Source organism: Agelaius tricolor, unplaced genomic scaffold (genome assembly GCF_023055355.1).
Source record: "Agelaius tricolor isolate 1412-34295 unplaced genomic scaffold, bAgeTri1.0.p SCAF_15, whole genome shotgun sequence".
Classification (NCBI taxonomy): Eukaryota; Metazoa; Chordata; class Aves; order Passeriformes; family Icteridae; genus Agelaius; species Agelaius tricolor.
Genome location: NW_027269275.1, coordinates 14,735,984 through 14,749,494, shown reverse-complemented (window position 1 = coordinate 14,749,494; position 13,511 = coordinate 14,735,984). Strand labels below are relative to the sequence as shown.

Below are 13,511 nucleotides of genomic sequence, written 5' to 3'. Positions count from 1 at the left end.
TGTGTATTTAAAAATATACAATTTTTAATTTCTACAGCATAACCCTGCAGGATATTTTTTGTAATAAACAGTGCAGGACCCTACCTAAACTTACTCAATAAACCATCCAAGCTCCTGGGGTACCTTTGGAGCAAGATCAGCTTGTAGGGCCTCTGCCATTGCTGCAATGGTGGCACTGGGTCACCTCTTGTCCCCACCTGCTGGGACAAGGCATCAGAAAAGGATGAAGAGGTGGGAGAGGGATACTGGCTCCCATATAGGCATGCCTGAATGAATGTTCTTCTCCCCTCTTGGCACTGAGGGTACTGGCTTTCAACAGGTCATATGCCAGCACCCCTGGAACCAAGGTTTCTGCAGCCAGGCCAGCCCACTCAGCAGTCTCCTGCGGCACAGTGCTTCTGGTATCCCCACATCCCTCCCCCAACCACTCTTCCCAGTGTTCTGACAAACCCACTGAAGAAACAAAGGAATGAATGATGGGCTGAGCTCAGGAGTCGTCCTCCTCCTCCTCAGTCAGCATCCAGCATGCCCACTTCAGCATTGCCTTTGAGATCCTGAGAAACCAGACAGGAGGAGCCAGGGTGAGAAGAAACCCAGCTGTGGACATGCCACTTGGGCAGCTGGTGACAAGGGGTAGGGCAGAGGTTAGAGACTCACTATAGGTGTGTGAGTCCCACTGCAGGAACAAGGGACAGCCACAAGTCCATGGCTGATATGGCACTGACCTGATAGATTGTACCTGCTGGCAGAGCTCGGGGCTCGGTGCCTCGTACTGGGGTGGTCTCTCCATGAGCTACAAAAGCAAAGGGGAGGGTGAGATGGGTCTGCTCCACCCACAGCACCCAGAGTGCTGCCCCATACAGCCTGAGAGCCCAATAACCCCAGGAAAACACCTAGGATTGAGGTGTCTCTCCCTCTGTTCTTCTGATCTTCTTTTACCCAGATAGCTCAGAAGATGCTCCAGCGTTTGTTCCTACCCAATTGTTTAAGTCTGGCTAAACCACATCTTCACCATCCCTGGAGGGATTTAAAGGCCTGTGGATATGGCAGCTGGGGCTATGGTTCAGTGGTGGCTTGGCAGTGCTGGGGAACAGTTAGACTGTTAGACTTCCATCTCAGGAGCTCTTTTCCAGCCTAAGTGATTACATGATTCCCTCATGATTCCCTCAGGGTTCCCAGATCCTCCACCATCTACACTGACACCTGTATTGAACTTCCCATCCCCACCAGGCTGGTGAGGAAAGATCCTGGGGATGAACACCAGTGCTGTGGGCACTGAGAGCCTCCCCAGGCAGCCCCAGCCCTCAGGGGACCTCACCAGCTGCTTTGTATTTACCGGCTCCTGAGCACTGCGCTGCTCCGGCCTGGAGCTGGGCCCAGCTCTTGCAGGGGATGCTTGCTCTTCCTCCTCCTCCTCCTCCTCAAGCTCCTTTCTACTCTGCAGCCCTGTCTCCTTTCTGCTCTTCTTTGCACCCCGTGAGCTCTTGAGCGCCATTCCCTTGTGTGTGCCTCTCCCCCTGCGCTTCGAGGTGCCTGGGAGATGCTGCTGCTCACTGGAGGCCTGCTCATCTTCCTCCACCAGCTTCCTCTTGGCACCCACAGTCTCTCCTCGCTTTGTCCTGGTGTGAGCCAGTCCAGGCTTCAATGCCTCTGTAGAGGAGGCTGTGCCACTGGAGCAGGCCTGCTCCCTGTGAGGAATCCTGCCAGGTGGCGATTGCAAGCTGCTGCTGGGCAAGACTGGGAAAACTGGAGAAAGAGTGGGCAGGGTGGGCTGAGAGCCCCTGGATCTCTGCAGGCTTTGATCAGCACACAGGGCATCCCAGGCTGCCTCTGCAGCTGATGCTGCCTCACTGGTGCTGATCTCTGCCAGACTGGGATTGCTGTAGCAGCGGAGCAGGGAGGGAGAGGAGGTCTGTGCTGGCTCTCCCCGGGGTGAGCCCTCAGGAGAGCTCTGGCTGCACACTTCCAGCAGGTCAGTGGTGTTGCTGTCAGCAGCCACATCTTTCTGGGTCTTCAGGGGAGGGTCAGATTGAAAGGTCTTCTCTAGTAAGAGGAAAAGCACTGTCAATTTGAGCAGGGTGGTGGGACCTGCCCTGGCACACAGGAAGAGTGTCAGGGCTGCAATGATGCAGGTCCAGGCTATGGGAACAACACAGCACTGCTTTATGGCCAGGGTAAATCAAGCCAGCATCCAGGGTGAGCTACACCCATTGAGAAGAGAGGAGCTGTCTCCTGCCAGGAAGGCAGGCTGGATGCCCTGGGACATGGGACTCACCATCTGAAGAGCTTGGGGTCAAAGACAACGAGGGCATCCCATTCCAGGGGTTGTCCAGGGATCCCTCCAGGCTATCTGAGAAGGTTGGTGATGCAGCATCTGCAATGAAGAAGCCAGAGGGTTGATTTTAGCAAAGAAAGCAGCTGCCCATTCCCTGTGGGTCCCCTGTGCACAAGGTCTCAGAGACAGCTCTTGAGGGGAGCTCTGCACCCTTTCCAGCCCAAAATGCAGCATATTCCAGTGAGATCCTCTCCAAGATCTCACAGAGCAGGCACTGGAGAGGCAGACACTGCCCAGAGAGCAGGCAGGTATGAAGAAGGCCTTCTCCTACACCCTGCACTGCCCAGGACAGTTCTTCCCTTCAGCTCCTCCTCCACATGGAGCTTCCACAGGTAATTCTGCAGCAAAGCTTGGTGACACCAAGCCAAGTAAGGTGACACAAACCCTTTGTGGTGCTGAGCCAGAGCCAGCGAGGAGCCCACACCAGGGCAGGAGACTCACACTCAGTGATGGCATCAAAATGACTTCTTGTGCTCCCAGCACAATCAACCAAAGCTGCAGCTTCAAGAAGCTTGAGGACTGGGACCATCCCCTGCCTGCTCAAGGTCTCCCAAAGACCTGGCCACACCAGTACCTCCTCCACTCAATCCAGGGAGATGGGCTGAGCCAACTGTAGAGGAAACTAAAGGCTGGATGGGATCTGGAGCGTTCATAGGAGGCCATGAGGATGATCCAAGGGCTGGAGCACTGCTGCTATGGAGACAGGCTGAGAGAGTTGGGATTATTCAGCTTGAAGAATTGAAAGCTCTAAGGAGACCTTCAAGAACCTTGCAGTATCTAAAGAGGCTTCAAGAGGGCTGGAGAAAGACTTTAGACAAGGCCATGGAGTGGCAGGACAAAGGGGAATGGCCTTGCACTGACAGAGGGCAGGGTTAGATTAGATATTTTTAAGAAATTCTTCCCTGTGAGGGTGGTGAGGCCCTGGCACAAGCTGCCCAGTGAAGCTGTGGCTGCCCCAGTCCTGGAAGATGTTCAAGGCTAAGTTGGGCAGGGCTTGGAGCAACCTGGTCTAGTGGAATGTGTCCCTACTCATGGAAGAGATTGGGGCTAGACAGTCTTTAAGGTCCCTTCCAACACAAATCCTTCCAGGATCTGCAGATTCTGCTACTCACAGCTTATTTGAGATACAACACTTGGGTCTCCTGGCACTGTCCTGTCATCACTACTCTTTCCAGGAGCTGCTTGGCTTGTATCTGCAATGAAAAGAGCACTGCTGGTCATACCCCCAGCATGAGGCACACCCAGAGCATGGGAACTCCTCTCCCCACCCTAGGGAGCCCCTAATTTCACATGCCTGGGTGCTGCACTGCCTACCTGTGTACCCTGCAGACACTGCCTCAGAAGAATCACAAACAACTGCCTCCTCCTCAGGAGGGATCACCAGGGCACTGACTGGGACCATGAAAACATCCTCACCCTGCTGAAATGAGACATGTGACAAGGTTTTCGCTGGGCAGTCCCTCTCCAGATGCAGGAGTCCACCTGTGCCTGCCAACCCAACAACATCTCCCTCCCCAGCAAACCTCCAGATCTGCCCACTGTCCTTTCCCTTCCTTCTCCCAGCCACCAGAGCACCCCAAGCTGTCCCAGCTGGTCCCAGCAGACAGACTGACCTCCTTCTTGCGCTCTGCCTCCCACTGGGTGATGGGAACCTCATCCTCCACTGTCACTGGCTTCTCCTTTGATTTCCATAAATCCAAGCATTCCTCGGCATTTTCCTTCAAAATCTCCATCTGGTTCTGTCCTATGGCATCAATCAGCTGAGAGACAGAGGGCTCTAGAGCAAGAACACACAGACACAAGTGAAGGAGACAGCTGAACTCAGGCAAGCCTCACTTGCAAACACTTTTACCCTGCTGCATGACTTGGTGATTGTCATGACACTGAACAGCCACAATTCTGCATTTCCTTTGCTTCTAGAAACTATCTTTCCTTTCTTCACAAATCCTGGACCAGGAGCATGAGCACAGGCATTTCATGTCCCACTCTGCTTCAGCTGTCAGCATTATCTCTTCCTGCTTTGGGCTTAGCAATACACACTTGTGAGATCTGACCAGGTCTGTGCTACCTCTGCCTAACAAGGACCAAGCTGAGGAAACCCAAGGGCTCCCCCAGGCAGTCAGAGCATCGCGTGCCCCCCACAACCCTTTACCTGAGCTGGGAGCATTCCTCACAGCAAGATTCCTCCTGTAATCACCAAGGAGAAGATAAAGCCAGGTTAGGGCTGGGATATACACAGCTCTTGGTCACAGATCAAGCACCCTGGATTGGAAGAAGCAGCTTGTGAAAGTAGAGGATCCCCCACTGGGTGCTGATCTGGCCACTGGCCACATTCTCAGTATGCCAGGAATAGCCATCAGGAAGCCTCACCCCTGGAGATGGAAGGATTGATTGAAGACCCTGGGGATCTCCAAGGATGAAGAATGAGCTGTGCAGGGCTGACCCACACAGCTGTGCTGCCCACCACTGGCAGGAACAAGCTCCCCACAGGTGTTTCCTCCTAGCTCAGAGGAAGAGGCTGGCAATGTGCCACCAATTTCATTTTTCACAGTCTATTCAACTCTGTCACATTCCAGGGCAAGGAGTCACACAGGTTAGCCAGGAGCTGCCATAACCTGTGCCAGCCCGCTCTAACCCCAGTCTGAGGCTGCACATATCAGGGTATCTGGATGCATCCCTCAGCCCCATACTCACAGCCAGAGCTCCTTTATCTTCTTCACCACAGAGGGGTCCTGGTTTCTGCAGCAAGAGAGAAGCCAGTTATTGATTCCCTCCAAATCCCTATCTCCCTTCTCCCTTGCTTTGGAGACAATCCCTCCTTCAAAAGGGATTGCCACAAGCAGGTCACATTAGGACTCCCAGGGCCAGTGCTGCTGTGGGGAAGATGAAGTCCCCCTGAGCACAGCCCCACCCACCCACCCACCCCATGGGCCATACCCATCAGATGATTCCATCCTCTGCCTCTGCATGGGCAGCACGATGAACTGCTGGGCCGTGAGGTAGAACTCGCAGTCCTCCTGTGGGGAGGACAGAGCCTGTAAGGCACCTCTGAGTCCCACCACTGCCTCTGCCTTCCCTGGGGGCAGCCAGCACTCCCACACCCACCCCAGCTCTGCCACCCACCCTCCAGTCTAAGAGAAGGTCCCCTCAAAAAGGACAGCCCCCCTTCAAACAGGAGTTTGTGTCTTCCTGTGTCAGCTGATGGCTCCACAAGAGCCACACACCAGGGTGGGCCAACCCAGGGGAGTCTGTGGGGACACCTCTGAACCACCGCAAGGGGACAGTGGGCTGCTCTGCCACCAGCCCATGCAGGCCTTCTGCAGCTGTCCAAGAGGCAGAGGTGACAGCCAGGTGACCCTGGGAAAGATGCACCCTATCCCCAGCAAGGGCTAATCCCTGCCCAGGTCAGCTGCCACAGACCCCACAGGAGCTGCAGTTGGAAATGAAAGGCCACCCATCACCTGCCTTCAGCTCCTGGGAGCAGCTGGAAGCAGGCAGGAGTGCAGCAAGCACAGCAAGATAAAGGAACAGGCTGCTTCCACTCCTCAGAGCACTTACCAGCCTGGCCTCGTCCTGAAAACACACCGTGTACTTCTGCAGGACGATAATTCTGCAATTAAGGCTGGAAAGCCTCAGCTGCAGGTGGGCGCTGGAAAAGGAGCAGAGCAGGAGTGCCTTGAAGAACAGAGCTGGATCCCCCCGACACACAGTGAGGCTCCTGCAAGAGCTCTGCCAGCCACACTGGGGCATTCTGGAACATGTCTCAGCATGAGCAGCAGGCACTAAGGCTCCTTATTCCTTAGTAATTTGTGCCTAAGAGCAGCTTCTTTCTGCTGCTTATCCTTGGCTCTCTGCTACCAGTACCCCAACTGTTTAAGGGTATCCAAATGGGGAAATGGAGGAAAGCACTGAAGGAGCAACCCAGGCTACCATGGTTAATGATCTGGCTCCTTCCACAAAACCTAAGGGCTTTACAGTCCTTTCTAATGGCATCACAGCTTCCGCCATGGATTCCTGCCCATCCCAACCAGCAGACACTGGAGGAAGGGCATTCCAGCTTTCCTCTCTTAGCAGCTCTTTCACATCAGCTTCCCACCCTGAGGTTGCTTTAGCTTAACACAACCTGAGACAAGAGCAGGCAGGAGCCCCAGGTGCTCCCAGCAGCTGTGCAGAACTGCTGTCCCAGCCACGCCAAGCCATGGTGGAACCCACTTTTCCTCTGCCTGCAGAGCCTCGGCTGTAATGACCACACGGATGTAGCAGGATCCGTCAGAGACCTGCACCACAGCGTCCTGGAGGAGCCCAGGCTGGCCAGCTGCACTCGAGTCACTCAAGACCTGTCAAGAGATTGGAGAAAGGGGATAAAAAAAGAGCTCTTATTCATAGATCTGGAACAAATTTCACAAGAAGGCGGTCACAACACCAAGCTTTTCCTCCTCAAAACAAAAATTAAAATCCTCTGATTTTGTTGAGGAGGAAGAGTTGCACGTTCACAGCCAGCAAACTGGGAACCACTGTGCACTTCCCAGAATTGATTTCAAAGGCTGTTGGAGCACTTTGGGACGGTCCCTCTGGGTACCTACCCGCACCACCTGCCCAGCCAGGAAATTCTCACGCTCATCCACTTGCTCGTAATTCACCAAGAGGTCAGCAATCCATGGCTCCAGGACGTAGAGTTTGGGAGAAGCCACATTCTTGTCCACACACACAAGACTACACGAGAAGAGACAAGACACGAAGCCATAAGCAGTGCCCCATGACCCTGGGAAGGGTATTGCACTCCAAGCACAGCCACAAACCCAGCAGATTGTTCAAATCCACCCAAGTGCACCCACTTCTCTGCAAGCACCCATCCTAAGGGCTTTGTGCTGAGGAAGCCGCGCTGCTGGGGGCACACAGGTCCTGCTGCATCCTGCTGGGACAGTGGAGGGGGACACTCACAGCTCTGGAGTGTGCCTGGCCTTCTGCAAGTCTCCCACACAGGAGAGGACGTTTATTTCTACTCCTTTCCATATTATTTATTACCACCTGATAACTATTCTCCTGGGACCGAGTCTTAACTGTAACAGTCTGAACTGTGAAAGGGAGAAGAACTGGGGACAGGCAGGGGCTGGGAACAGGTAAGGGATAAGGGCAGGCGGGGCTGAAGGCAGGTGAGGATGAGGATAGACAGGGGCTGAGGGCAGGCGGGGCTGAGGACAGGTGGGGATGAGGGCAGGCGGGGCTGAAGGCAGGCAGGGCTGAGGGCAGGCAGGGGCTGAGGGTAGGCAGGGGCTGAGGACAGGTGGGGATGAGGGCAGGCGGGGCTGAAGGCAGGCAGGGGATGAGGGCAGGCGGGGCTGAGGACAGGCAGGGGCTGAGGACAGGCAGGGGCTGAGGGCAGGCGGGGCTGAGGACAGGCAGGGGCTGAGGGCAGGCAGGGGCTGCGCCACACGAGGTTGGGGCCAGGCGGGGGCTCAGGGCAGGCAGGGCTGACCCCCTCCCGGGCCCCCTCACCGCTCCCCCGCCGCCAGCCCCGGGCTCCCCCCGCCCGGCGGAGCGGCCGCCGCCGCCGCCATGGCCGCGCGGCCCGGAACGGGAAGCGGCACCCGGCAGCGCCACCTCCGGGGCGGAGCGAGGCGGGCCCGGCTCCCGGCCCTCCATCCCATCCTAATACTAATCCTCATTTTTATGTCCTGTCCTGTCCCTGTGCCAAACCCCAGCGCTTTTCCTAGGCACACCTAGGCGTGCCCTTGTAGAAGAGAAGGATCTGGGGAGATGTCGGAGCCGTTTCCAGTTCATAAAGGGGTTACAGGAGAGCTGGGGGGGGGATGTTGGACCCTGGAGTGATAGCATAAGAGGGAATGGCTTCAAACTGAAAAAAAGGGGCAGGCTTAGATTAGATATGAGGAGGAAATTCTTCCCTGCTAGTGGGGTGAGTCACTTGCACAGGTTGCCCAGAGAAGCTGAGGCTGCCCCATCCCTGGAAATGTTCAAGGCCAGGTTGGATGGGGCTCTAGGCTTAAGGAAAGGTGACCCTGACTGTGGGGTGTTGGAACAACAGGTCCCTTCCAATCTCAGTCATTCCAGGATCCCCCATGCTTTGGCACACTCTGTAGTACAGTTTGCCTTTCACACATGATGCCAAACTATCCCTGGAACTCTACCTTGGTTTTATGTTCTTTCCTTTAGTTTTGGCTCCAGCTCCAGGTAATCCCAGGGTTTCCCCAGATGGTTGCCCATGGGAAGAAGCATCCTGCCACAACAGCCTTGCCCATCCTTTATCTCATCTTAAGGTATTAAAGCCACTTGGTCAAGTCTGTCATACAACCTGGGAAATGTTCTGGTGAAGGGATGGCAAATTCCTCCCCTCACCCAGTTGAGTTGTGACTTGGGGCAGTCAGTGCCTTTCATCCCCATGTCAGAGGCTGTGGTTCCATCAGTGAGCTGACACTGAGGGCAGTGAAATGGCACGACAAGATGGATATAATTGTCACCCTGTATTTGGTTTGCATGGCCAGGTTTTGGTGGGGGTGGGCCTTCTGGGGAAGCTGCCAGGAACGTCCTCGAGCCAGGGGCAGATGTGTTGCTGACCAAGGCTGAACCCTTCAGCCACAGTGGTAACACTTCTGTGATAACATATTTAAGAAGAAAAGAAAAAAGTTACTGTGCAGATGTAATTGCAGCCAGAGAAGAGTAGAGTGAGAATATGTGAGGGGAGTAGCTCTGCAGACACCAAGGTCAGTGCAGAAGGAGGGGGAGGATGTGCTCCAGGCACGGGAGCTGAGATTCTCTTGCAGCCCATGGTGCAGCCATGCCTGTGCCTGAAGGACTGCAGCCCAGGGAAGAGTGATCCATGTTGCAGCAGTTTGTCTAGAACTGTTGCCCAGGAGATGGACTCACATTGGAGAAGTTCATGGAGAACTGTCTGCCATGGAAGGGACCCCATGCTGGAGCAGGGGAAGGGCTCCAACTCTTCTCCCTGAGTAGCAGCAGGGAATGCATGTGATGAACTGATCATAACCCCCATTCCCTGCCTCCCTGCACTGCTGAGCAGGGGGAGGTACAGCTGGGAAGAAGGGAGTAGTGGAGGGGAGGCATTTTTAAGATTTATCTTACTCATTATCCTGCTCTGATTTTGTTAGTAACAAATTCAGTTGATATGCTCAGTTTGAGTCTGTTTTGCCTGTGATGGTATTTGGTGGGTGATCTCTTCTGGACCTTATCTCAACTCATGAACCTTTGTTACATTTTTCCTCTCCCCTTTCCAGTTGCAGAGGGAAGTGATAGAGTGCCTTTGGTGAATGTGAGGCATTCAGCCAGGGTCAACTCACCAAAGACACAGAAGAATAGGCAGCAGGGTTTGCTCTTTCTGACAAAAGCTGATTTATTTGGAAAGGTTGCATTTGGATGGAGGATCAGATCTCCTGAACATGACAGCTCATCATTGTCCAGTTGCAAAGCAAAGTTGGAGCAGCATCTTCAGCTGGAGCAGGAGAGGTTCCACAAGCTTATGCACCCTAGTCCTGCCCAATCACATCCTGTATAAGTGGTTATTGATTACTTTAAACTACCTACACAACATCTCTGAACTATCTTAAATGTGTATATTCCACTGTTGCAAATGGTCTGTGCAGTTTGAGTGATGCTGCAGCAGGAACCAGCTGGGGAGGCCATGGGATCATAGAATCAGAGAATCATTTAGACAGGAAAAGACCCCTAAGACCACCAAGTACAATCTATGTATCATCCATCAGATGCCCAGACCCTCCCTGCAGGGTGGGGACACAGGGAAACATGCAGGTCATGGTTCTCCATTGATTTTAGGTGCAACAGGAACTCCTGGGGGATGATTGTATAATTCAGCGATCCTCAGGCCTGTCCAAAGCTCCTGAATCCACCAGTCACATGCTTCCCTGGGAGTTCAGTCCATCAATTGGCTCAGTACTGCAGGAAAGAGCTGGGCAGTACCTGGACCACCCTGGGGCTGGATGTTCACCTGCAGTGTGTGTGCCTGGGCACGGCCCTGGCTCCCACCTGCACCAAAGTCACACCCAGGGGCAAATCTGAATTTTATCATAGCATCACAGAGCCATAGTTTGGGCTGGAGAGGATGTTAAAGACCATCTAGTTCCAACCCCCCTGAACAAGTAGGGATGCCTTACACTAGATCAGGTTGCTCAGAAGCTCATGCAGCCTGTCCATGAACACTTCCAGGGATGGGGCAGGGGTTATCCTTCTATCACACTTGAATATTATAGGTGCTGTTAGAGCAGACTCTGAGGAAAGGGGTCACTCTGGTCAGCCCTGGAGGGTTTTTCCCAGTGGTTCTGGAGGGTTTCTAGGTTTCTCAGCCTATTCCTGTGGCTAAGGAACATTTGTATGTCCTGGCTGCTCTATTCTCAAGTCCTCAAGGGACATTCACCTGTCCTGACTGCTCTATCCCCAGCCCTGGCCTCGGCATTGCACAAACTAAGGCAAATAAACTGCACTGTGCAGAGTCAGCAAGTCCAGCCTCGCCTGCCTGACCTTGGGCAAAGGGAGGGACAGGCCTGGCATCCCAGGAGGGAGGGAGGTGGTGGGAGATGGTGTTGCACTGCAAGGACAGGGATAGTGCTGGCCCTTAAAACCAAAAGGCTCAGGTCTGGTAGCATAAAGCAACACTCCTGACACCTAGCCCAGGGCTTTCCCTGCCTGGGCAGGACACTTGGCTCCCTTTGCATCATTCCACAGCCAGCAGGAAAAGTGGATCACGGGTATGGACCAGAGCCAAGAGATTGAGGTGCAGGCAGAGAATTTCTGAGAGCCACGAGCTGATGCAAGTCCTCATGGGAACATGTGAGATAACCAAGTAGCAAAAGGCACTGGCAGAGTCCAGGCGAGAGCAGTGCAGCCACAGCCAGGGCAGCATGGCAGGGCTCCACGTCCGCTCCCTTCTGGTGACTGGGGCCAACCGGGGACTCGGCCTGGGGCTCGTCCAGCATTTCCTGAGGATGCCAAACCCACCTCAGTGGATCTTTGCAGGCTGTCGGGACCCCAAGGGACAGCGAGCACAGGTGAGACTGGGCAGGGGGAGACTGGATCAGGAATGGTGTTTGCAATGGGCTGGAGCTGCAGTCAAGCACCTGCAGCACAGGTCAGCTGGCTTGACACCACAGGACCAGTTGTGCATGGGATATGTGGAGGGGAGAATGGCACCAGGCATGTATAGAAGGCACAGAGCCCCATTGATGTGGCAGGTGGAGCAGGTGTTGGACACAAAGTGATGCAGGGACAGAGATGGAGTGGCATGGGCTTTGCCTGGGAACGGCTGAGCCTCTGCACAGCCCCTCCAGCCTCTCCATGCCTACACAGTGCCCTCTCTTTCAGGAGTTACAGAATTTGGCCTCCAAGCACCCCAACATCATCATCATCCCGCTCGGTAGGTGCCCCGAGGTGCGGATCCTTTGCCCCAGTTCCTCTGGCGAGTGCCCAGGCTGGGCACGCCCTGGGAGCCCCGTGCTGGGAGGGAGCTGTGCCATGGGCTGGTGCCTGCAGGGCCATCGGGCACTGCCACCTCTGGGGGAACAGAGGGGACTTCAGCATGGGGACACAGGCTCTGACCTCCCCTGTGTTTGCTCTGCAGAAGTCTCTGACCCTCCCAGCATCAAGGCAGCTGCAGCCAAGGTTGGAGAGCACCTGGGGGGCTCTGGGCTGAACCTCCTCATCAACAATGCTGGAATTGTGAAGTTGAACACGCTTGATACGGAGACATCGGAGGACATGAGGGAGATTTACACCACCAACACAGTTGGCCCCCTGCTGATGGGCCAGGTGAGACCCTCACCCAAGTTGGGCTGTCCTGGGGAAGCATGAAGGGCTGGTGGGAGAGAATCCTGCCTCCATTCTGATTACCAATGGGCTCTCAGTTAATGAGAAGCTTGTGGAGCCATGGGCCTGGAGCTCAGGAGCTGGAGCCCGGCAGGGAAGAGGAGGGAGGATGCTCCCTCAGTGCTGGTGCCAATGTTGCCCACTGTGGAAGGAGCTTCTCCCCTGCCTGCCCATGTGTGCTCCTGTCCCCTCTGTCTCCTCGCAGGCCTTTCTGCCCTTGCTGAAGAAGGCTGCCCAGGCAAGCCCAGGCTCAGGGCTGAGCTGCAGCAAGGCTGCCATCGTCAACATATCCAGCATTGGCGGCTCCATCGCTTCTGCCTTTGGCTGGGAGTTGATACAAGTCACCTCGTACCGCTGCAGCAAGGTGCTGTCACACCTTTGCTTTCCCTGCCCAGCTGTGGGTTCCCTTGCAGCCCCCCTTCCCCTCTCACCACGGTCCCTGCATTGTTTGCCCTCAGGCTGCTCTGAACATGCTGAGCAAGTGCCAGTCCCTGGCGTACAAGGAGCACGGCATCCTCTGCGTCGCTCTCCACCCCGGCTGGGTGCAAACTGACTTGGGCAGCTCTGCCGGAGGCGTGGTAGGAATTCCCCCGGGGCGGGTCCATCAGAGCTTCTGTGCTGGTTTTGCATCCGTGGGAGTTGCTATCCTGAGCCCCTGTCCATGGCTTCCCTGCCTGCCCAATCCCTGCTGGGGCAGCTCCCGCTGTCCTGGTCCTGGGTGCTGGGTGCTGGGTGTCCCCGTGCCCTCAGTTCTCGTCTCAGTCCCTCCCCCTGGGGTTTTCAGCTTTCCCTTTGCCCTGGAGCAGCTCTTTCCCCTGGCTCCAGCTGCTCCAGGGCCTTCAGCCAGGCCTTGGGCATGGGCTGCATCTCCCCCTGTGCCCCACAGCCCCCAGTGACAGTGGATGACAGCGTGCAAGGGATGCTGAAGGTCCTCTCCTCCCTCTCTGAGAAGGACACCGGCACCTTCCTGGACTGGGAAGGCAACGTCATCCCCTGGTGAGGCACCACTGCAGGATCCTGGCAGCCAAGAGGTCCCTTTGGCACTGCTCCCACCTCCCCCACATCCTCAATAAACTCCTGCTGAGACCTCCAGCTCTGTTGTGCAGTGCCAGCTCATGGGGTGACCCTTTCCAGATATCCCACTCCTGCACTGGGGATTGGTGGTGCCCACAGCTGCCCCAACCCACGGCTGTCACTGGCATCCCCATGAGTTCCAGCCAGCAGGTGCCATGGCACCGTGACTGCCCTCTGGAGACCTCCCCTCCAGGAGGCACTGGAGGAGCTGGAGGGCCCATGAGCAGGGCCCATGTCCTGAGAGGAGAGAGAT

General features: G+C 55.4%; 2 protein-coding genes across 8 annotated transcripts; one reads left to right on the top strand and one right to left on the bottom strand.

The window, feature by feature from the left end:
- Positions 1-6: 6 nt before the first annotated feature.
- ACD (ACD shelterin complex subunit and telomerase recruitment factor) lies at positions 7-7,935 on the bottom strand. 7 transcript variants are annotated; one of them, XM_071440603.1, is made up of 15 exons: positions 7,832-7,935; positions 6,919-7,048; positions 6,548-6,672; positions 5,894-5,984; positions 5,273-5,352; positions 5,030-5,074; positions 4,488-4,522; positions 3,949-4,112; positions 3,650-3,755; positions 3,448-3,528; positions 2,910-3,041; positions 2,276-2,374; positions 1,337-2,043; positions 726-793; positions 7-554 (listed from the first exon to the last, which is right to left on the bottom strand). In XM_071440603.1, the coding sequence occupies exons 1-15, from the start codon at positions 7,891-7,893 to the stop codon at positions 488-490; spliced, it is 1,992 nt and encodes a 663-aa protein (XP_071296704.1). In that variant the 5' UTR covers positions 7,894-7,935; the 3' UTR covers positions 7-487. The 7 variants fall into 7 exon arrangements, with proteins under 7 accessions (XP_071296704.1, XP_071296705.1, XP_071296709.1 ...); XM_071440604.1 differs by having other exon boundaries at positions 3,650-3,752; XM_071440608.1 differs by lacking the exon at positions 7,832-7,935 and adding an exon at positions 7,171-7,309 and having other exon boundaries at positions 6,459-6,672.
- On the top strand, positions 7,484-13,236 carry LOC139596368 (C-signal-like). Its single transcript, XM_071440613.1, has 7 exons — positions 7,484-7,537; positions 7,702-11,370; positions 11,684-11,735; positions 11,940-12,127; positions 12,390-12,548; positions 12,643-12,762; positions 13,071-13,236. The coding sequence occupies exons 2-7, from the start codon at positions 11,224-11,226 to the stop codon at positions 13,182-13,184; spliced, it is 780 nt and encodes a 259-aa protein (XP_071296714.1). The 5' UTR covers positions 7,484-7,537; positions 7,702-11,223; the 3' UTR covers positions 13,185-13,236.
- The last annotated feature ends 275 nt before the right edge of the window (positions 13,237-13,511 follow it).

Excerpts from the sequence above, each read along its gene's own strand:
- ACD (XM_071440603.1), bottom strand. The coding sequence starts at position 7,893 with ATGGCGGCGGCGGCGGCCGCTCCGCCGGGCGGGGGGAGCCCGGGGCTG. Across the intron at positions 2,044-2,275 it reads GACCCCAAGCTCTTCAGATG|AGAAGACCTTTCAATCTGAC; the intron begins GTGAGTCCCATG and ends TCCTCTTACTAG. Across the intron at positions 555-725 it reads CAGCAGGTACAATCTATCAG|GATCTCAAAGGCAATGCTGA; the intron begins GTCAGTGCCATA and ends CTGGTTTCTCAG.
- LOC139596368 (XM_071440613.1), top strand. The coding sequence starts at position 11,224 with ATGGCAGGGCTCCACGTCCGCTCCCTTCTGGTGACTGGGGCCAACCGG. Across the intron at positions 11,371-11,683 it reads CCAAGGGACAGCGAGCACAG|GAGTTACAGAATTTGGCCTC; the intron begins GTGAGACTGGGC and ends CCTCTCTTTCAG. Across the intron at positions 12,549-12,642 it reads CCTCGTACCGCTGCAGCAAG|GCTGCTCTGAACATGCTGAG; the intron begins GTGCTGTCACAC and ends GTTTGCCCTCAG.